Source organism: Heterodontus francisci, chromosome 1, assembly GCF_036365525.1.
Source record: "Heterodontus francisci isolate sHetFra1 chromosome 1, sHetFra1.hap1, whole genome shotgun sequence".
NCBI classification, from domain to species: domain Eukaryota; kingdom Metazoa; phylum Chordata; class Chondrichthyes; order Heterodontiformes; family Heterodontidae; genus Heterodontus; species Heterodontus francisci.
Window position 1 is genome coordinate 190,826,503 of NC_090371.1, and position 24,267 is coordinate 190,850,769.

At 43.8% G+C, this 24,267-nt stretch overlaps 1 protein-coding gene across 1 annotated transcript in view; it reads right to left on the reverse strand.

The window, feature by feature from the left end:
* Positions 1-21,387, reverse strand: part of fam241a (family with sequence similarity 241 member A) — a 41,658-nt gene extending 20,271 nt beyond the window's left edge. Inside the window, exon 1 of the mRNA XM_068039826.1 lies at positions 21,188-21,387. Within this exon, the coding sequence (XP_067895927.1) occupies positions 21,188-21,274 (87 nt within the window). The 5' untranslated portion in view covers positions 21,275-21,387. The remainder of the gene's footprint in view (positions 1-21,187) is intronic.
* Positions 21,388-24,267: the final 2,880 nt, after the last annotated feature.

Consider the following 24,267-nt stretch of genomic DNA (forward strand, 5'->3'; position numbering starts at 1 on the left):
ACTGACTTAAAGTTTGCTAAGGCTGCTTCATGCCCCACTCAGTCAAATGCTGCTTTGATGTCAAGGGCAGTCACTCTCACCTCTTTTGTACATGTTTAGACCAACGCTGCATTGAAGTCTGGCACCAAGTGGCCTTGGTGGAATCCAAACTGAGCATCAGTGAGCAGGTTGTTCCTGAGTGTCACTTGATAGCACTTGTGATGACACCTTCCATCACTTTGCTGATAGCTGATGGTACAAGGACTAGGGGACACAAATTTAAGGTTTTGGGCAAGAGATGCAGGGGAGACCTGAGGAAGAATTTTTTTTTACGCAGCGAGTGGTAATGACCTGGAACACTCTGCCTACGAGGGTGATGGAAGTAGAGACAATGATTTCAAAAGGAAATTGGATGGGCACTTGAAGGAAATGAACTTGCAGGGCTACGGGGATACAGCGGACTGACTGGATTGCTCTACGGAGATCTGGCATAGTCCAGATGGGCTGAATGGCCTCCTTCGGTGCCATAAATGACTCTGGGAGTAGACAATGGGTCGGTAATTGGCTGGATTGGATTTGTCCTGCTTTCTATGGACAGGACTTACCTGGGCAATTTTCCACTTTGTCAGTAAATGCCAGTGTTGTAGCTTTACTGGAACAGCTTGGCTAAGGACATGGCTAGTTCTTGAGCACAAGTCTTCAGTAGGACAGCAGGGATGTTGTCAGGGCCCACAGCCTTTGCCGCATCGATATGAAGGAAAAGGGAATAAAGTGATACCGTGCAGAGCTGCAACAAAGAATTAGAGTGGGAGCAGGATCATGTCGAGTCACCTGAATATATTACTGCATGAGGCACTCAGCAACATTGAAATCACAGAAATAGAGTGCTGCAATGTCAAACCCTTCAAAGCCATCAACCTGTGCCAATCTCTCATACGCAAAGTGCTGCTAGCAATGGGCAGAGGGTAAAACTCACTTTGATGCAAAGTAAATTATACAACGTTTGGTTTTCTACCTGAGATTATGTTGCATTTTATAAAGTTGTTATTGTCTACAGTGTGTATGGCTCAAAGGGCAGGACTGGGTGTTAAATATAAACATCTACAAAGTGTCCAGGAAAGACAGGAAAGGGAAAAAAGGGGGAAGGGTGGCAGTATTGATTGAGAGCATTGCAGTGCTGGAGAAAAAGGATGTCCCAGAGGGGTCAAGGTCAGAATCAATCTGGTTCGAGCTAAGGAACAAAAAAGGTGCGGTTACATTGCTCGGTGTTGTCTAGAGACCACCAGCTAGTGGGAAGCACATGGAGGAACAAATCTGCAAGGAAATTAGAGATGTGCAAAAATGATGGAGTAGTTATAATGAGGAACTTTAATTATCCAAATATAGACTGGATAACAGCAGTGTAAAGGGCAATGAGGGGCAAGAGTTCAGGAAATTTTCTACAACAGTATGTTACTAGACAACAGGAGGCACTGCTGGACCTGGTTCCTGGGAATGAGGTGGTCCAAGTGGATCAAGTATCAGCAGGAGAGCATTTATGGGATAGTGATCAGTGTATCCTAAGGTTTAGGCTGACTATAGAAGAGGACAAAGAACAATCCAGGGTAAGAATAATTAACTGGGGGAAGGCCAACTTCAATGGGGTAAGAATGGGTGAATAAATTGGAGTCAAAAGCTGGCAGGAAAACTGGTAGATGAACAATGGGCTACCTTCGAAGAGGAGATCATTCGGGCACAGTCAAGATATGTTCCCTCGAAGGGGAAAAGTAGGACAAACAAATCCAGAGCTCCCTGGATGACAAAAGAGGTAGAAATTAAGATAAAGAAAAAGTGTGCTTATTTCAGATGCCAGGTACAAAATACTATTGAGAACCAGGCTGAATATAGAAGGTCCAGAGGGGAAGTAAAAAAGCAAATAAGAGAAGCAAAGAGAGAGCATGAAGAGAGACTGGCAGCTAGTATTAAAGGAAATCCCAAAGTTTTCTACAGGCATATTAATAGGAAAAGGGTGGTAAAAGGGACCAGAAAGGGGATTTACACATGGAGGCCAAGGACATAGCTGAAGTATTAAATGAATACTCTGCATCTGTCTTTACCAAGGTAGAAGATGCAACACAGGCAATGTTGAAAGAGGAGGTACGTCAGACACTAGAGGGGCTTAAAATTGATAAAGAGGAAGTATTAGATAGGCTGTCTATGCTTAAAATGGATAAAGCACCAGGACCAGATGAGATGCATCCAAGGATACTGAAGTGAGGGTAGAAATCGCAGAGGTACCGGCCATAATTTTTCAGTCTTCCTTAGACTCGGGGATGGTGCCAGAGAACTGGAGAATTGCAAACGTTTACACCTTTTTTTGAACAATGGTATAAGATAAGCCCAGCAACTACAGGCCAGTCAGTTTAACTTCGGTGGTGGGAAAACGTTTAGAAACAATAATTTGGGACAAAATCAATAGTCACATGGACAAATGCAGGTTAATTAAGGAAAGCCAGTATGAATTTAAAGGGAAAATCATGTTTAACTAACTAGCTGGAGTTTGTCATGCAGACCCCTCACCTGCCAAGAATCAGGCTTGTTAATTTTGTCATATGAACATTGATTTGAAAACTGTTGAAGAAAGGACTGGTTTAAAAAAAAAATCACCAGGCCCTTGGCTGGAAAGTCATTTGCATATTAACAGACAGTGTTTGTGGAGAGAAAGGGGTTACTTCTCTTATCTAATTTAATCCACAATGGGCTTTGAGCACCAGACATTGAAGGTGAGGGAGCTCAAATTTCAGAATGACTCCTGGGATGGCCAATCCACAAACAGACGTGGCCAGACCAGCTGGTCATGTGACTAGCCTGCATGGCAACCTGGCTTTTCTGAATTGTACAAAGGGATTTGAACAGAGAGACTGCAGTATGCTCCCGGACTGAAGACGACCTCTCGGGTCTGGCTCTCCCTCTCTTTCTCACGGAACTCCAAATCCACTGAAGACACATTAACGCCAAGAGAGAACAGTCTCCTACAGCGAATAAGGTTTAAAGAGGATACTGGGCCCTAACGAAGAGCAAGATCTACCTACAATCAAGGAATCTACAGCGAGCTCGAAGAACTGTAACAAAAACCCTCTTCAGATATTGCCTTAAACTTTTCCACTTTATTTTTCTTCTGCTCTTTTCTGTCTCTACCTGCACGTGTATATCGCATATGCATGCTAGCATGGGCACGTCATGTATCCGTAGCTATTAACCGAATTAGAGTTTAAGTTGAATAAATTTCAACTTTCTCCTTCAAACCTAAGAAAACCTGTTTGTGCTGGTTTCTTTGCCTTATAATTGGAAAACAGTGAACAAGGATTCACCAAGGGAGAGCTAAAACATGGCGTGTTTAAAATTAAACCCTGTTACGGTAAGACCAGGTGAAGGCTGAGAGGGAACCCTAAACCCCTTTCTCACCTGGTCGTATCAAGTTTTTTTGAGGAAGTAACAGAGAGGGTTGATGAGGGCAATGTTGTTGATGTGGTGTACATGGACTCTCAAAAGGCATTTAATACAGTGCCACACTACAGACTTATGAGCAAACTTGTAGCTCATGGAATAAAAGGAACTGTAGTAACATGGATACGAAATTGGAAACAAAGTAGTGGTTAATAGTAGTTTTTTGGGCTGGAGGAAGGTTTGTAGTGGAGTTCCCCAGGGATCAGTGTTGGGACCGTTGCTTTTCCTGATATATATTAATGACCTAGACCTTGGTGTACAGGGCCCAATTTCAAAGTTTGCAGATGATATAAAACTCGGAAGCATTGTGAACTATGAGGAGGATAGTGTAGAACTTCAAAAGGACAGACAGATTGGTGGAACGGACAGACAGGTGGCAGATGATGTTCAATGCAGAGAAATATGAAGTGACTCATTTTGGTAGGAAGAACATGGAAAGACAATGTAGAATAAAGGGTACAATTCTAAAGGGGGTGCAGGAACAGAGGGACCTGGGTGTATACATGCATGCCATTGAAGGTGGCAGGACAGGTTGAGAGAGCGGTTAATAAAGCATACAGTGTCCTGAGCTTTATTAATAGGGGCATAGAGTACAAGAGCAAGGAAGTTATGTTAAACTTGTATCAGACATTTGTTCGGCCTCAGCTGGAGTATTGCGTCCAATTCTGGCGCCGCACTTTAGGAAAGACACAAGGGCATTGGAGAGAGTACAGAAAAGATTCACGAAAATGGTACCAGGGATGAGGAATTTCAGTTACGAAGATAGATTGGAGAAGTTAGGACTATTTTCCTTGGAGAAGAGAAGGCTGCTGTAAAACTGTAAAAGAAGTGGTGATTTGAAAGAGATCTTCAAAATCATGAGGGGTCTGGACAGAGTAGATAGAGAGATACTGTTCCCACTTGTAAAAGGATGGAGAACGAGAGGGCACAGATTTAAAGTAAAAGCAAAATACTGCGGATGCTGGAAATCTGAAACAAAAACAAGAAATGCTGGATTCACTCAGCAGGTCTGGCAGCATCTGTGGAAAGAGAAGCAGAGTTAACGTTTCGGGTCAGTGACCCTTCTTCGGAACCAGTTCCGAAGAAGGGTCACTGACCCGAAACGTTAACTCTGCTTCTCTTTCCACAGATGCTGCCAGACCTGCTGAGTGAATCCAGCATTTCTTGTTTTTGTCACAGATTTAAAGTATTTGGTAAGAGAAGCAAAAGTGACCTGAGGAGATGCTTCTTCACGCAGCGAGTGGTTAAGGTCTGGAATGCGCTGCCTGAGAACGTAGTGGAGGTAGGTTCAATTGAAGCATTCAGAAGGGCATCAGACAGTTATATGAAAAGGAAGAATGTGCAGGGTTATGGGGTGAAGGCAGGGGAATGGAACTGAGGGAATTGCTCATTCGGAGAGCCAGTGAGGACATGATGGGCCAAATGGCCTCCTTCTGCACTGTAACGATTCTGTGATTTCCTAAGTTTTCAGCGTTACACAAATTAGGATATTTTTTGATCGCCATTGTTGGTGATCAGTGAAAAAGGTGTCAGCGAAGGGAAGCTTAGAAATCTACTTGGAGACTGATCTCACTGAATCCCATCTCGGTTCATTTGTGCACAATCTTCTGGTCAGGCCTTAATATGGGTCGAAGAAGCTACTGCAGAAACAGACAAAAGCTTCAATTTAATAATTTGATGTATATTTGAATGTATTGTGTGCTAAGTTAAGCTATATTAATTAGATGATGGCACTAATTGGGCTGACCATAGGTTTGCATTTAAAAAGACCTACTGTATTTTTAGAATATTATAGATCATTTCTTATTTTGCCATGTGCTACATGTTATTTTCACTTAATTTTTCTCAGGCTTTTTGCATTGAGAAAACTGAATCTCAGCCAAGATTAAGACAAAAATCCAGAAAATATTCCTGCAAGGGTTTTCACAAACAGCAAAAGGGGAGAAATTGTGGGGGTCAGTTCAAAGTCATCTTGTTTCAACCAAGAAAGATGAGAAGTATGGCATATTCTTTATTTTGCATTTATGCAAATTAAGTTGCACCATTTGAGTAATTGAATCTGATCGTAACAGATTCACCTTAGAACAACTTGCATTTATAGAGCACATTTATCTCAGGTGCTTACTGTGCAATAAAGCAGATTAATATCAGGCCTTGTTTCACCAAATGTTTGCTCAGTCTGCTTTCAGGGAGACTGAAGAAGCATTCATGAAAGATATGACTGTCCAATCCAGGTTACAAGAGGGTATTGTTGTTACCCCTGCCTCAAGGTTACTTTATCACTCAAGTAAATATAGAGCGCATGAGTCATAAAAGCAAGCTATTCAGCGGCAGAACACAAGGACATAGCTAAAATTAATCTGTTAATTGTGTATCAACTGTTTGATTATATGCAGGTGGAGGGTGTTACTGAAATAAAAAGAAATGCTGGAAATACTCAGCAGGTCCAGCAGCGTCTGTGGAGAAAAAAGCAGAGTTAACGTTTCAGGTCAGTGCTCTTCATCAGAACTGGCAAAGGTTAGAAATGTAATAGGTTTTAAGCAAATAAAGCGGGGGTGGGACAAGAGATAATAAAAGGGAAAGTGTTGATAGGACAGGGTCACAGAGAATAACTGACCAGAAGTTCATGGAGCAAAGGCAAACAGTACATTAATGGTGTGAAGGACAAAGGGTTAGTGCAGAGAGGGTGTTAATTGACAGAAAAATGAACAGCCCTGACCCAAAGCACAAACATGAAAAAAAAGTGGGCAAGCACATCGTAAAAAAAAATGAAAGAAACAAACTAAAATAAAACAAATTAAAAATAACTGAAAATAAAAAAGGGAGGCCCCGTCATGCTCTGAAATTATTGAACTCAATGTTCAGTCCGGCAGGCTGTAGCGTGCCTATTCGGTAAATGAGATGCTGTTCCTCAAGCTTACAATGATGTTCACCGGAACACTGCAGTAATCCCAGGACAGAGATGTGGGCATCAGAGCAGGGGGCTGTGTTGAAATGACAAGCAACCAGTAGCTTGGGGTCATGCTTTCGGACTGAGCAGAGGTGTTCTGCAAAGCGGTCACCCAATCGGCATTTGGTCTCCCCAATGTCGAGGAGACTGCATTGTGAACAGCGAATACAGTATATTAAATTGAAAGAAGTACAAGTAAATCGCTGCTTCACCTGAAAGGAGTGTCTGGGGCCTTGGATAGTGATTGCAAGGGAAGGTGCCATTGGAAGGGGACAAGGTGTTGGGGGCAATGGAGGAGTGGACCAGGGTGTCGCAGAGGGAACGATCCTTTCGGAATGCTGACAGGGGAGGGAAAGGGAAGATGCGTTTGGTAGCGGCATCACGCTGGAAGTGGCACAAATGGCAAAGGATGATCCTTTGGATGTGGAGGCTGATGGGGTGGAAAGTGAGGACAAGGGGAACTCTGTCGCGTTTCTGGGAGGGAGGGGAGGGTAGAGGTGTGGGAAATGGGCCAGACACAGTTGAGGGCCCTTTCAACCACAGTGGGGTGGGGGGGGGGGGTAGAAAATCATTGGTTGAGGAAAAAGGAAGACCTATCAGAAGCGCTGTCGTGGAAGGTAGCATCATCAGAACAGATGCATCAGAGACGACGAAACTGGGAAAATGGAATGGAATCCTTTCAGGAGGCGGGGTGTGAAGAAGTGTATTCGAGGTAGCTGTGGGAGTCAGTGGGCTAATAATGAATATTAGTAGACAGCCTATCACCAGAGATGGAGACAGAGAAGTCGAGGAAGGGAAGGGAAGTGTGAGAGAAGGGTGGAAATGGGAAGCGAAGTTAACAAACTTTTCCAGTTCGGGACGGGAGCAGGAAACAGCACTGATAGTCATCAATGTACCAGAAAGAGAGTTGGGGGAGGGGGCCAGAGTAGGACCGGAACAAGGAATGTTTGACATATCCCACAAAAAGACAGGTATAACTAGAACCCATGCGGGTACCCATAGCAACACCTTTTATTTGAAGGAAGTGAGGGGAGTTGAAGGAGAAGTTGTTCAATGTGAGAACAAGTTCAGCCAGGTGGAGGAGGGTGGTGGTGGATGGGGACCGGTGGGGCCTCTGTTCAAGGATGTGGTGAGCCCTCAAACCATCCTGGTGGGGGATGGAGGTGTAGCGAGATTGGATGTCCATAGCGAAGAGGAGGCAGTTAGGGCCAGGAAACTGGAAATTGTCAAAATGACGCAGGGTGTCTGAATAGTCACAGATGTAGGTGGGAAGAGACTGAATCAGGGGGAAAAAAAGAGTCAAGATAAGAAGAAATATGTTCAGTGGGGCAGGAACAGGCTGAAACAATGGGTCTGCCAGGACAGTCCTATTTGTGGATTTTAGGAAGGAGGTAGAAGCGGGCTGTCCGGGGTTGCGGGACTATGAGGTTGAAAGCTGTAGAGGGAAGATCTCCAGAGGAGATAAAGCTAGTGACAGTCCTGTGGACGGTAGCTTGATGTTCAGTGGTGGGGTCATTGTCCAGGGGTAAGTTGGAAGAAGCGTCTGAGAGTTGGCACTGAGCCTCTGCATACAACAGCACCACCCTGTCTACAGGTCTGATGACAATGTCGGGGTTAGACCTGAAAGAACAGAGTGCAGCAAGTTCAGAGGGGGACAGGTTACAGTGAGTGATGGGGGCAGAGAAATTGAGACGGCCGATGTCTCACCGGCAGATTTCAATGGAAAGATCAAGAGTGGATAAGAGGCCAGAGGGAGTGGTCCAGGTGGAGGGAGAATGCTGGAGGCGGGTGAATGGGTCTGCTGGTTGAATAGCTTTGAGATAAGGTGAGGTGGTGCTTCTGGAGAGATAGGCCCAGTGTGTACATGTGGCAACACATGGCACGGAGTGTGGATCTCGGGATGCAGCGAGAACAGCAGGTTGAGGAACGTTGTATTTTTCAGAGATATCTGTAATCCTGGGTGGATTCAAAACACGAAGGATGAAAGTTCAGTTGGAATCCACATGCAATAAGTCAGAGCCGGAGACAGCCACTGAGGAAGGAGATGTGGCTGTGAAAACGAATTTTGGTAGACACTTTATCAAACACCAGGATGGAAATAGAAAGCAATGAAGGTGAACAAGGTAAGAGACAAACGGAAATCTCATCGGAGAGAAGAGCAGAACTTCTTCAAGAAGGGTGTTACTGAGATTGGGGAGGGTTTGAGGGAGGAGTTACATGTTTGTTACCCTTTTACCCTGTACAATAAATGTGAAACTGAGTAAAGAAAGGCTCCAGCATTATCTTTCCATAAAAAACTTTCTCGAGTTTAACATACATCACACCTAAATTTGTAATACCAACAGCGGAAAATCCCACAAGATCATCCCAGTTTGATTTGGCAAGTGATATATTCACAACCGCTTAGTTTTAGGATGGATAAATTCCCCCTCCTGTTAATTACATTTTGGGCTTTTTCTATAGTCATCACTGACTTTCAAAATTAACCTGCAAAATCTATTTGCAATGCATTACATCTCCTACAATACCCTAAATAATGCTGTACAGACACACTGAGAACAAAAAATTACATTAAAACCCAGCTTAACACAACGAAAGAATGCAGCACCCTGTCAGAAGGAAGTCCAGAAGTTTGCCACATCCTTACAATGCACTTGTATGTGGCAGCAAATATACGGTCAATTCCTTTAGCCTAAGATCCAAGATATTATAAATCTGTATCTAACTGGAAGCATGTAACTAAGTACTTTAGCTCAACAAAGACCCAGGAGAACAAATTATTCAGGTGTGCAGCCTCTCCCAGAGGAATTCTTACATGGTTTGAATTTCTCTAAAGTAATTTTTGTAAATCCACATGTAAGAGTGTAACACTTTTATACTCTTCCTAATACACACCATCTCCTATTTCACATATATGAAAGTGCTAATGGTGTTCTTACAACCAGGTGAGAAAGGTGTCTAGGGGTCTCTTTCAGCCTTCACTTGGTCTTACTGTAAGAGGGTTTTATTTTTAAACAGTGTTTTGAGCTCCCCCTTGGTCAATCCTTATTCACAACTTTCCAATTATAAGGTAAATAAATGAGCACAAATAGGCTTTCTTAGAAGAAAGGTGAAATTTGTTAAAACTTAAAACTCTAAATCGGTTCATGCCTACAGGTACACGACGCGCCCACGCTAGCATGCATACGCGATACACACATACAAATAGAGACAGAAAAGAGAAGATAAAATGGAGAGGTTTGAGGCAATATCTGAAGAGTTTGTTACAGTTCTTCCAGCACACCATAGAGTCCTTGCTTGTATGTAATTCCTGATTAGCGTTGGGGCCCAGTATTCTTCTTAAACCTTGTTCACCGTTGGAGACTTTTCTCTCTTGGGGTTCCTGTGTCTTCAATGGATTCCAAAGCTGGTGAGAAACAGATGGGAGCAAACAGGAGAGAAATGTTCTCAATCCAGGAGCTTCGTGTCTTTAAATACACTGTTTCTCCAATTTAAAACTCTCAGTTCAAAACTCTGCAACAGCCAGTTAGTCATGTGACTAAACTGGTCTGACCACGTCCATTCTGTGTATTGGGAGCAGGGGCTGGTCCCTTTGCTCCAATACTATCTGCTAGTGTGCAAAAATGTCTTTCCGGCTAGGGGCCTGGCAATTCCTTGTAATAGGCCCGCTTTTCTTCCCAGCAACAATTTGAAGTTTAATGTCCACATGGTGAAATTAATGTGCCTCATTCTTCGTAGGCAGGGCTTGCATGACAGTATCCAAAAATTGCATGTATAGTTTCACCCAGACTGAAATATGTAGCATGGAGTCCAGCTGAACAGAATACTGCTTCAACAAAATACATAAGTCAGGGAATTTGGTGAGTGAAGAAATTTTAAGGGTTGATTGCTTTCTAAAATCTAGTCAAGTTTTGCATCAAGCATTTTACTTGAACCTTAACTTGTAGTTTCTTTCACAATGTTAGCCAGCGGTGAACAAGCTGCCTGCTCGTGGCAGCTGCACAGTTAATTAGGGAGAGGGGGTCGTTAGAAATGGCTACCTGGTCAGCAGGGGCTGACTCAGCTCTTTAGGATTTTTGCTAGTATAAATAGAGGAGGCTTTTACTTATACACAAAGTCTAGCCTGATGGAGTGCTGCTTCGACAGAGTACTATTTGGTGAGTGAGGGAATTTAGGTCAGTGAGGAAGAGGGTGCTGTTCCAGTCTTTTACAAAACGAGCAGTCCAAATGAGGGAGCAGGAGGCAGTGAGACCTGAGGCATTAAGTAGGTGAGCAGGGCTGTGTTTATCTATATTACAGAGTGACTCACTAGCACAGGTGGTGGCAGACCTGGGTAGACCTGCTGAGCGCAGCAACCACAGAGTCAAAGCGGGGAAGACAGCCTCCAGTGAAGTCTCTGACAACTGAAAGCAACATCGGCAAAACGGCTAGTGACGTCCCAAGCAGAGAAAGAGCCGATTGGTGAGTCATTGGCACGTGTTTCCAGATAATAATCTAGAATGTAAAGGCCTGGCAGGGAACCTCAGCCTCATGGAATGCACATCCTGTGCCATGAGGGAAATCCTGGACGCTTCTTGCGACCTGGATGACCACGTGTAGGAAGTGTCGCTAGCTAGAGCGGCTCAAGCTCGGAGTTTCAGAGGTGGTCACCCCATAGCTTTAAAATGTGTAGGCAAAGAGGGAATGGGCGACTGCCAGAATGACAAGGAGGCCCAGGCAGGCAGGGCAGGGATCCCAGGAGTACATCTCACATTTCAACCAGTATTCAGTTCTCAATACTGGTGACAGTGATGGCTCCTCTGGCGAATGCAAGCAGAGCCAGGTCCATGGCACCTCGGGTGGCTCAGCTGCACAGGGAAGGGAAGAAGAGTAGAAGAGCAATAGCGGCAGGGGATTTGATGGTTAGGGGAACAGACAGGCACTTCTGCAGTCATAGACATCAATTCCGGGATGGTATGTTGCCCAGGGTCAAGGATGTCACTGAGCGACGACAGGACATTCTTAGGGAGGAGGATGAATAGCCAGAGGTTGTTGTCCATATCGGTACCAATGACATAGGCAGAAAGAGGGAAGAGTTTAAGGAGCTAGGAGAGAGATTGAAAAGCAGGACCTCAAAAGGTAGTAAACTCAGGATTACTCCCAGTGACACGTACTGGGGAGTACTGGAATAGGAAGATAGAGCTGATGAATACGAGGCCGGAGGGATGGTGCAGAGGGAGGATTTTAGATTCCTCAGGCATTGGGACCCTTCTGGGGGAGGTGGGACCTGTGCAAGGCGGATGAGTTGCACCTCAACGGGGCTGGGACCAATATCTTTGCAAGGGGCTTTGCGAGTGCTGTTAGGGAGGGTTTAAACTAGCTTGGCTGGGGGATGGGAACTGGACAGTAGATTCCAAAGAGAGAGAAGAAAAGTTGGAAATGGAAGGCACAAGCAGCAAGATCTAGAAAGCAGATATCAAAGGAGTTTGGCAGTGCTAAATGGTATATAGTTCAGTGCAAGACAACTAGGGAATAATGAAGATGAGCTGAAACCACAGATTGGCATGTAGGAATATGATATTATGGCTATCATTGAGACATGATTGGAAGGGCAGGAATGGCAGCTCAACATTCCTGGTTACAGGGTTTTATAATTCAAGATAGAGGAGATTAAAAAGGAGAGGGAGGGGTCGCAGTATTGATTAAAGAAACAATTATAGATGTGAGCAGGGATGATATGGTAGATGGATCAAATTAGGCCATATCGGTGAAATGAACAAAAAGGGGCAAACGCACTACTGGGAGATTACTACAGACCAGCAGTCAGAGGGAGGTAGAAGAGCAAATATGCAGGCAAATCTGAGAAGTGCAAAAACAATAGGGCAGTAATCATGGGAGATTTTCACTACTCGAATATTAGAATTAGTGTGAAAGGCACAGAGGCAGTAGAATTCTTAAAATGCATTCAACAGAACTTTTCTAGCTAGTACATAGCAAGCCCAACTAGAGAGGGGGCAGTTCTGGACTTAGTTTTAGGGAATGAAGCAGGGCAAGTGAAAGGGGTACCAGTTGAGGAGCACTTTGGTGGAAGTGATCATAATTCAGTTAGATTCAGGGTAGTTATAGAAAAGGACAAAGATAGACCAGGAATAAAAGTTCTCAATTGGGGAAAAGCTAATTTTATGAAGCTGAGATATGATTTAGTTAAAATGGTCTGAAAGCAGCTACTTGAAGGTATCAGAACTGCATCAGATCAGTGGGAGGCATTCAAGGAAGAGATAGTGAGGGTTCAGAGCAAGTATATTCCCTTAAAGAAAAAAGGGTGGGACTAACAAATCCAGAGCCTCCTGAATGTCAAGGGGCATAAAGGAGAGGATAAAGAAAAAAAAAGGGAAGCTTATAACAGATAGAGGGCTCAATACTGCAGAAAACCTACAGGAGTAGAAATAGTGTGGTGGCGAAATTAAAAAGGAAATTAGAAAACCAAAAACAGAGGACATGAAAAAATATTGGCAAGTAAAATCAAGGAAAACACAAAAGGTTTTTTATAAATCTCTTCTTTTTTCTCTTTTGGGCCTCCTTATCTCGAGAGACAATGGATACATATAACAGCAAGAGGATAACTTAAAAAAAAGAGTAGGGCCTATTAGGGACCATAAAGGTAACTTGCCATGTGAGCCGCATGGAAGATGGCAGGATCCCCAAAGACACATTGTACAGCGAGCTCGCCACTGGTATCAGACCCACCGGCCGTCCATGTCTCCGTTATAAAGACGTCTGCAAACGCGACATGAAATCGTGTGACATTGATCACAAGTCGTGGGAGTCAGTTGCCAGCATTCGCCAGAGCTGGCGGGCAGCCATAAAGACAGGGCTAAATTGTGGCGAGTCGAAGAGACTTAGTAGTTGGCAGGAAAAAAGACAGAGGCGCAAGGGGAGAGCCAACTGTGCAACAGCCCCAACAAACAAATTTCTCTGCAGCACCTGTGGAAGAGCCTGTCACTCCAGAATTGGCCTTTATAGCCACTCCAGGCGCTGCTTCACAAACCACTGACCACCTCCAGGCGCGTATCCATTGTCTCTCGAGATAAGGAGGCCCAAAAGAAAGAAAGAAAGACAAAAGAAAAGGTAACGTGTGCACGGAGGGAGGACGTTGGTATGGGTTGCTTTTACAAAAGAGACAGGGATGATATAAACATTGCAATCAGGGAGGAGGAGTGTGAAATATTAGATGAAATGGTAAGAGAGGAAGTATTAAGGGGTTTATCACAAAGTGGATAAATCCTCAGGCCTGGACGAAATGCAACTTAGACTGTTAAGGGAAGCAAGAAAATAAATAGCTGAGGCTCTGACCATCATTTTACAACCCTCTCTGGCTATAGATGTGATGCCAAAGGACCTGAGGACTGCTAATGTTGTACCATTGTTTAAAAAGGGGGAAAAGGATAGACCAAGTAATTACAGGCCAGTCAGCCTAACCTCAGTGACGGGAAAATTATTGAAAAAATTCTGAGGGACAGGATAAATCTTCATTTAAAAAGACACAGATTAATCAAAGACAGTAAGCATGGATTTATTAAGGCCAGATCTTGTCTGACTAACATGACTGAATTTTTTGAGGCAACAAGGAGGGTCGATGAGGGTAGTGCATTTGATAGTCTGCATGGATTTTAACAAGGCTTTTGGTAAGATTCCACATGGCAGACTGGTCATGAAAGTAAAAGCCCAAGGCAAAATGGCAAGTTGGATCCAAAATTGGTTCAGAGACAGAAAGCAAAGAGTAATGATCAATAAGTGTTTTTGTGACTGGAAGGCTGTTTCCAGTGGGGTTCTGCAGGGCTCAGTACTAGGTCTCTTGATTTTTGTGGTATATCTCAATGATTTGGACTTGAATAGAGGGGTCATGGTTAAGATGTTTGCAGATGATACAAAAATTAGCCATGTGGAAGATATCAATGGACTAATAAGGTGGGCAGAACAGTGGCAAATGGAGTTCAATCCAGAGAAGTGAGGGAATGCATTGGGGAAGGCTAACAAGACAAGGTAACACACAATAAATGGTAGAATACTGAGAAGTGCAGAGGAACAGAGGGACATTGGAGGACATGTTCACAGATCCCTGAAGATGGCTAGACAGGTCGATAAGGTGGTCAAGACGGCATATGGGATACTTGCCTTTATTAGTCGAGGTACAGAATACAAGAGCAGGGAGAGTATGCTGGAACTGTATAAAAACACTAGTTCGGTCACAGCTGGAGTACTGCCTGCAGTTCTGGTCACTGCACTATTGGAAAGACGTGCTTGCAGGAGAGGATACAAAGGAGCTTTACAAGGATTTTGCCTGGACTGGAGAATTTTAGTTATGCGGAAAGATTGGATAGGCTAGGGTTGTTTTCCTTGGAACAGAGGAGGCTGAAGGAAGACCTAACTGAAGTGTATAAAATTGAGCGGTCTAGATAGAGTGGATAGGAAAACTCTAATCCTCTTGGTTGAGGGATCCATAGCCAGGGGACATAGATTTACAGTAAGAGGTAGGAGGTTTCAAGGGGAAATTTTTTCACCCAGAGGGTGGTGGTGATCTGGAATTCACTGCCTTAAAGGGTGCAAGAGACAGAGACCCTCATAACATTTTTAAAAAAACGTACTTGGACATGCACTTGAAATGCTGTCATCTACAAGGCTACAGACCAAGAGCTAGAAAGTGGGATTAGGCTGGATGGCTACTTTTCAGCCAGTGCTGACACGATGCACCAAATGGCCTCCTTCCGTGCTGTAAATTTCTATGTTTCTTCTCGCCTACCGTCTGTGCACCTAAAGTGATCTGTATTAATGCAACCATTTCAGTAATGAGGATACATTTCTTCTGGGAAACTAGAATTCCAGAGACATCTTCAAAAGATGTTATGTAAATTATTTAATAAATGTCCGTTTGGATCAATTGGTAGTGTTCTTGCCTCCAAGTTGTAGTGTTGTTGGTTTAAGCCGCAATCCAAGAATAAGCACATAATCTAGGCTGGAACTTCATTGCTATACTAAGGGATTGCTATATTGTACCAGATGCACTTTTCAGTAATTAAGCCAGGCCCTGTTCCAGTGGTTCAGGCTGATGTTAAAGAACCTACGTTATTACTCAAAGAACAAGGCGTTCTCCCCCCCAACGAACATTCAGTTACCACTGCCCATATCAAATCACTGGTCTTCCATCTCTTTGTTGTTTGTGGGACCTAGCTGTGTGAAAATTAGCTGGCACTCTTTTTCGCATCACAAAAACTGCACAAGGGAATCTGATCTATGTGGGTGCTCTGAGATATTTGAGACACATGATAATACGTTACAGGATGCAAAATATTATTTTCTGTCTCCTTCATTTCTTTAACATCTTTCCGAGACATGAAGATGATGCACAAGACCGGTTCCAAGATCTCTGCCATTACTACACTGATGGCTTAAGACATTCCTTAGAACGCCAAACAACCTGAGATATTAGGAACAGCTTTAAGCCTAAGCTATTAAAAGTAACTTTGTTAATGCCCTATAATGAGATAAATGGAATTTCTCTGCTCTATTTTTATTTCCTCAGGCTTTAACTTTACAATACTGTTTTCTAATCTAACCCATCATCCTCATTACCCTTGTTGAAAGAAATTATGTTTTAAATTTTCAATTTACAGTTTCTTCTAGCATCTGAATGTTCATTGGAGTTGGCAGAAAGTTTTAATATTTCAGCATGAATCATAATCAGTGTTGTAAAAATCACCTGAAGCTGAAATATTAAAATGTAACCATTTCCCAATATTTTTGATGGTAAAGAAATATTCAGATTTGTCAATGCACATTGGTCCTTGATACCATTTTTAGCAACATTAATTAAAATAATTATTTTGCAGTAAAGAATTTGACTAACTTAAAATCATTCCAAAGATATTTATGTAGTATGTGTGGGCCAGGCTCTAGATTTAAATGCTTTCAACACACATTTGTAAAATTTGGGGTTATTCATATTCCACAGACCCAGAGAGACAGAAAGCAGTAACATTTCTTCGTGTAATTGTGGCTTCATGAAGGGGGATACTGAGCCGAAACTTGATCTGTTTTATCTCATAATTAAGTCAAGATGTGACCAATTTTCCTGTCCCAGTTCATGGGCACTAGGGACAGGAAATAAAAGCAGATTCTTGTAACTGCCGCTTTCTTTTTATTCATGAACATTTCCAATGTGTCAGTTGAAGGAAGCTTGCAGTTGAAACAGATTGGAATTTTGTCATATTTAAATTATGAGAGTATATCCTCCTGCATCTGCTTGCACCCTTTACACCAAGCAGCTAGTAATATTAGCAACTGATAACAGGGTGCTGAAGTGTTTAGATAAATCCATTTAAAGGGCCAGAAAGATCCTTGCAGCAATTTTGAAGTCATTTCTGACCAGCTTTTATATTTTGTTATCTTTTCTCATGACATTTAAGTTCATCAGTGGTGGGTAAGGTTTTAGAAACAATAATCGGGGGAGGGGGGGAGAAAAGAGATGCTCGGAGAGGTTCAAGTTAATTAAGGACAGCCAGCACGTATTTTTGATGTAACAGAGAAGGTTGATGAAGGGAATGCGGCGGATGTTGTCTATATGGATTTAAGAAAGCGTTTGATAAGGTACCATATAAAAGGCTAGTTAACAAAATTGTGGCTCATGGAATAGGAGGGTCAGTGTCCAACTGGATTTTAAAAAATGGGCTTAAAGGACAGAAAACAGCGAGTCATAGCAAATGGTTGCTTTTCAGACCAGAGGATGGTAGACAATGGTGTTCCCCAAGGGTCAGTGCTGCAACCACTGCTTTTTTTGCTATATATAAATGACTTGGATCTGAGCATACAGAGTAGAATCTATTTGCAAATGACATCAAACTTAAATATGTGGCAAACGGTGAGGATGATAATGAACTGCCTGCAACAGACATAGATATGCCAGCAGAATGAGCAGACAAGTGGCAGGTGGCACTTAATACTGATAAGTGTGAGGTGATGTATTTTGGCAGAAGGAATAGGGAGAAGCAATATATACTTAATGGCACATTCCTAAAGAGTGTGCAGGAACAAAGAGCCCTGGGGATGCACGTGCATCAATCTTTGAAGGTGGCAGGACATATCGAGAGGGTGGTTAGTAAAGCATATGGGATCTTGGGCTTCATAAACAGAGGCACTGAGTACAAAAGCAGGGAAGTTATGCTGAACCTTTATAAAGCTCTGGTTAGGCCCCAACTTGAGTACTGCGTCCAATTCTGGTCACCACATTTCAGGAAGGATATGAGGGTCCTTGAAAGTTTGCAAAGGAGATTTACCAGAAAAGTTCCAGGGATCAGGAATTTTAGTTACAAGGTTAGGTTTGAAAAGCTGGGTTTGTTCTACTTAGAGCAAAGGAAATTGAGGGGAGTTTTAATAGAGGTGTACAAGATTATGACAGGCTTAGATAAGTTAGACAAGGAAAAACTGTTCACATTAACTAATGGTACAAGGACTAGGGGTCAAAGATTGAAGGTTTTGGGCAAGAGATGCAGGGGGAATTTAAGAACCTTTTTATGCAGCGGCTGGTAATGACCTGGAACTTGATGCCCACAAGGGTTGTGGAAGCGGAGACAATCAATGATTTCAAAAGGAAATTGGATGGCCACTTGAAGGAAATAAACTTGTAGGGCTAAGGGGATCGAGCGGGGGAGTGGGACTGATGGATAGCTCCATAGAGAGCCAGCATGGCCTCGACGGCCAAATGGCCTCTTTCTGTGCCATAAATGACGATGACTTTGCACCCATTATTTTAATTTATAACCACCTTATCTAAGGTGCTGGGAGAAGAGAAGGACCATATAAAGAATTCACAAGAGGTGCTTTGTGTCCACCTGCCAATGCCTGCACAACCCTATGACGATAGAAGTGACGACCTCAATGGCATGCAGAGGTTCTGACTTTGAAGGTAGGTTGTGAAAGCAGGCCTGATGGTACAGATAGATGTGAATTGACCAACCACTATGAGGTATGATTTGCGCATTCACAGCACGTCATGGTACTAACATGAAAGGCAGTATCAGCTAGCAAGCCTAACTGGCCACACCCACCTAGATGCCACCATACTTAGTCATTGTTGCACTTAACTGGCAGCAGCTGTAGGAAAGTCTCTTCACAGGGCCCAGAATAGCACATGCCACTAACAAATACTGTAGGAATGGCAGAGCCAGTGGCAGAACCAGTTCGTTGTAGCTTCAACTGGCATAAAGCATTTCCTGTCCCTTCAATTTTGGCTATTTCTTAATCCCCAGCCTTTTAACCTGCTCATGGGTTGAAATGCATTTCTAAAACCTCAATTTCAAGTGGATCCAACAAGGCATTTGTTAGGCTCTCTCCAACTTGCTGGGGTAAGGGCCAGGGCATTTTAATTCCCTGTTCTCATTTCAATATACTAAGCTCAACTCCTGCCTGAACTAATGACATTTGGCCAGCAGACAAGAGTTGGGTGAGTGCATCAGGAAGCCATAGGCAGGACCTGCGGGAACAGTCCCAAACAACATTGGTAAGTGGTGGTGGGCATGTAGGCAATTGTGATCGGGGGAGGGAAGCCCAGAGCCCTAGGTTTCCTTGAGAACCAGAGGACCACATCTGCTCCTCCAAGTTCAAAGAAATATTTAGCAATAAAAAAAAGTACTTATCTTTTTGGTCCTCTTCTGGGCTTATTGCTCCTTGTGCTCCAGGTGAGGTCGACACTAAGTGAACACAGCTGTCAAGAATCGGAGTTGAAATGACATCAGATCCCAACTTTTGTTTTTCAAAGAAGCCCTTACCTGCTTAATGCAAGAGCCTTGCTGGCTGTCCAGAACGTGCCTGTAAAAATGCCATGCAGTGCAACACCAGCCAAGATCAGGTGTGTAGGTCACTGCAAGCATTTTAATATGCTGCACACCCTGTTCTCGTCATGAGCAGGGGTGTTTAAAATCAGGGCTTAAAATGCTCTCAGAATTTTTGTGTCTCCCCCTCCCATTGCGATACTTCTCGTCAATTGGTCCCCATTGCTTTAAATTACACTTGCAGATGATTTTATATTTCCACCACTAGTGTGCTTCTCACATTTGTTCTGGTATGTATCTGGATCAGTGATGAATTATAGAAATAAGTAGACCAAGGAAACTTGAGTACTTAGCACTGGTAGACAGGCTTAACACCAATTCTTAATCTTTTAGACATGAATTGCACAATACATGGTTACTCCTCAGGATCACCTTGCTGTTTGACATGGGTCTTGATGAAAGATAAACTGGGTCGTTTGGCATTTAGATACACAAAATCAAATTACGCCTCATATACATTTTCATACTTGTTAAAATTAACAGAATGCAAAACGCTTTGGAAACGACAGGAAAGAACCAAACATTTCTGAATCTGAAATAGGGGAGGGGAGGGGAGGGGAGTGCAAAAGAGAGGAAGATAGGGAAAAAAGTTTTCAACAGGACTCCTGACCAATCTTCAAAATTCTCTACCGATTATAGAATTTCTGGGATTCACACTGACTGATGCTAGGTACAGGTACTGCTCATTGAGTGCAGTATTAACATTACATTTAAATTAGGTTTAGGCACAAATATCAAATTGTTTCTCCAAATACAAAGTTTGTACCCAAATCAGATGAGCCCCCCTTTTGAATGAACTTCAACACCTAACCTTTTAACACCAAGCCAGAGGCCAGGCAGTCCTGAAAAGCAACCCCAAAATAAAGCAATTCATTTTAGTTCCCTATATTAACTTAGGACCAGGTGCTCTCAGTCAGCGCTTAGACTGGCAGAAGTCATTGGATAGGAATCACGAGCAACATAGGAATGTGGCCTGGTTTTTTCCATCCTTTGTGGAAAGAAAACCAGCTGTAACTCACATCACTAATCTTGAATGGGATCAAGCAACGTAGCACGGACAAGGAACCATTTGTAAGATCTAATCTTCCTGGTCTGTAAACCCGAGCACCACACCCACTGCACCACAGTATTGTTCGTAAACGTTTGAATTAACATTAAATTATGAGGATTGCTAGTATGCACATGGCGTGGGTTCAGAAAACTGCAGCTGCGTGTTCTGTTTCACCTGATGTTTGTGTCTTATTTTCACTCTCACGGTCACTCTTGTTACAACGGATTTGAGTGCAAGGAAATATGGCTGGAGGCGGGGAAGACAAGCACTGCAATCTGGCTGAATGACTGTACAGTATCCTCACACTTAAACAGGGCACATGACTCCATTAACTTACTCATGTATAACACAATTCTTCATCTATCCTACGCACAGACAGTTAAAAGATCACTTCCATTCATCATTTAGAAACAAATGATAGTACAAGTCCCAGGGCGCAGTGCAATAAGAGTTCGCCCCCTCCTGGCTCTGACAGTGTAATACGCCACCAATTTAAAAGCAGACAACACATATTTGGACTCCGGTTTTATTTTTCATACTCGGTTTGAGCATCTGGCTATGCTTCACTCTGCACACTACAACCCCACAATGTAACAGCATTGCCTAAAATTAAACCACACGGTGGGACTACAGCCAAACTAATTACTGAAAGGTTTAAACACATTCCTCTGGTTTCCACCCCCCTTTTTAAGGAAGAGGGAGGGGGAGGGGGGGGGGGGGGTTCTAACGTAAATTCAGGCTGATTTGGCCGCGAGCAACTCATTATATTTTGTTTAGCAACCCACCCCAAGTGAAAAGTTAAATCAAAACAGCCTGGTTTACAGCAGTCAGGAGCTGGCAGCATGTGCCGGGGTTTACCTGTGGGCTTCTGCCGTTGCTCTTGCTGCCGGCATGGCCATTCTCGCTGCTGGCGCTGCCCTGATCCTGGTCCCAGCGGCCCTCCATGGCCCGGGCTGTCAGTCTGTCTGTCACTCACTGTGTAGATCAATCTGTCTGTCTGTCCGGCTCCGAACCCGTGCACCACCCTTGGAACACACCGATCCTGGCCTCAGTGACGTCAGCCCGGGAGAGGGGCGGTTCCTTCGCAACCACAGTGATAGACAGCTTGAGCTGGGCGCTGCAGAGGAGGAGGAGGGAGTGGTGGGGTGGCATAAGTATCTCCTTTCACCTTTTCCCTTCCCACCTTCCAAGGCTACAAGCTCTCCTTCCGAGTGAAACAGCGATTTACTTGTACAGCTTTCAATTTAGCATACTGTATCTGCTGCTCACAATGCATTCTCCTCTCTGTCAGGGAGACCAAATGCACATTGCTTTGTGGAACACCTCCGATCAGTCCGCAAGCGTGACCCGAGCTTCTGGTCGCCTGTCATTTTACTTTTCTGCCCCGTTTCCACTCTTACTTCTTTGTCCTCAGCCTCCTATATTGTTCCAATGAAGATCAAAATAAGTTCAAGGAACAGCACCTCCACTTTCAATTAGGCACTTTACAGCCTTCCGGACTCAACATTGAGTTCAATATTTTCAGATCGCAACCCCTGCCCTCATTTTATTTTGGACAGCTTTGTTGGTAATGATTTTGCTTTTCCCATTTCCACCTCCTCTAACCCATCTTTTATTTCTTTACTTGTCCCATTACCACCCCCAGTTGCCTTGCACTCTCATCCCTTTAGTCACTTAAGCTCTCCTGCTTTTCATCCTCTCATAGACGTTCTCTCATCGTTTTTTCCTCCCCTCTCCCGTTTCTCTGCTTCTGTACTTGCTTAAAACCTGTTTCATCACTAACTTTTTTCCAGTTCTGCATTTCCAGCATCTGCAGTATTTTGCTTTTGCACAAGAAAAGCCAGACAGTTTGTGCAGAGCAGCAGGTCTGACACCTTTGTGCTTGGATGACAACTAGGCAAAGCTTCTCATTCGGCAAGAGCAACCAACACGTCAATCTAATCCAGATAAACATTGATCCCAGATAATAGGGATAGTCATGCATTCTTTATTTGATGTTGTGTGTGTCATCCAACAGATCTCTCACATCCCATTCACTGATTGCCAGACAGTGGCTGTTTTTGGTGTGAAATTGGATATATTTTTGTGTCTCAGTGGGAGAAAAAAATAACAATTTCAGTATGTTTGCAATCTACTGCATTCTCCTCTGAGTGTGATGTTTGAGGGTATGCGCCTGTTTGTAAAGCTGAAGTAGCTCATGAGCAGTGTCTATTTTCATTATATAATATTCCGCACTGCATTGCTGGTGGTAAAGTGGAACAGATGCACTGAATTTTGCTTCTCTCTTGTCGTTTACTTGCTTTTGCTTTTTTCCCGACTGCTTCAGTATCCCTTTTTCTTCTTTTGCTGTTTTATTTGCTTTTGTGTGAAAGAGATAACATCCAAAACAGAAATTCCACCAGTTCTGCCTGTCCTGTGGGCAACATAAAAAAGTTGGCATCATGCAGCTCTATTTACTGTACAAAGACGGAAGGACAGGTGGCAACAGGAGAATGGAGGGTGGCACATTTCAGGATTTTTAAACTACTTTTCCAGAACAACAACAACTTGTATTTATATAGCATTTTTAACGTAAGGAGCATTTTAAAACAAAATTTGACACCAAACCACATAAGGAGATATAGGACGTGTGACAGGTATGTTTTAAGGAGCATCTTAAAGGAGGAAAGAGAGGTAGAGAGGCAAGAGATTTAGGGAGGATTTTCCAAGCTTAGAGCCAAGGCAGCTCAAGGCACGGCCACCAATGGTGGAGCAATGAAAATCAGGATGCTCAAGAGGCTAGAATTAGAGGAGTGCAGATATCTGCGAGGGTTGTGGGGCTGGAGGAGAGTTCAGAGATGAGAATTTTAAAATCGAGGTGTTGCTGAACCGAGAGCCAATATAGGTCAATGAGATAGGGATGATAGGTGAATGACAGTGTGAGTTAGGACATGGGCATTGGAGTTTTGGATGCCCTCAAGTTTAGGAAGGGTAGAATATGGGAGGCCAGCCAGGGGTGTGTTGGAGTAGAAAGGAGTTGAAAAAGAGTCCCTTTAATGCTTGGTTTTTAAAAGCAAAGTGTACTCTCAGAATTTTTTCAAAAAAAAAGGCACCTAGATGATGATTGGCAGTTGTTTCTCCCAAAAATGGGAAAATAAGCAATTCCTTAGTTGGACTGAGTGTTCAGAAAGGTGTTTCTCATCATTGTGTTGAAAAATTCTTTCATCTGATTTGTTTTGTGAGGAGCTGGCTTTTTGACGCCAAATGAGAGGCTTTTAAAAACAGAACAGAGACTGGAATTTTATGTTCAGGTGGTGGCCCCGCCCACCAGCTGAGAAATTGGGGGAGAGACCGCCTCCACCAGGCCTGGAAGCCATGCTGCTATTTTACATGGACCAGGCCCTTAATTGGCCTCGTTCCGGACCTCCACCCCACTGAGGCAGGAAGTCCCGCCTCCAAGGGATGCTGGCCAATCAGAGGGCCAGCAGCTCTTCAGTCCCAGCAGTGCCACCAGGAGCAGTAAGTGGGGATCAGGGCTCACTGGGGACATTCTGCAGGGTCCTGGTGAGGGGAGTGGGGGTTGGACTGTAGGGCTGGGCACATAGTTTTAGCCGGGGTGGCCCGTGCTCCTGGGGAAGAGCCCTCCGTGGGGCACAGGGTGCTCGATCAGGAGTGCTGGGGGGGGGGCCCTCTGTGGGGCACAGGGTATTATTGGGCAATCTCCTCAGGTGCTGAAGTGCCCGTCCGTGAGATACCAGCAGCAGTGGGAGGAGGCCCTCAAGTGGCAATTAATTGACTACTTAAGAGTTTCAATTGGTCTGGGGTGGGCAGGCTGTTTGCCACCTCCCCTGTCACTGGTAAGATAGCAGTGGGGGTAGGTAGGCGGCAGGAATGGCACCCCCTGCCTCCCACTCGATTTCACACCCTCTCCTCCCCCACACCTTTGCCTCCCAGCCTAC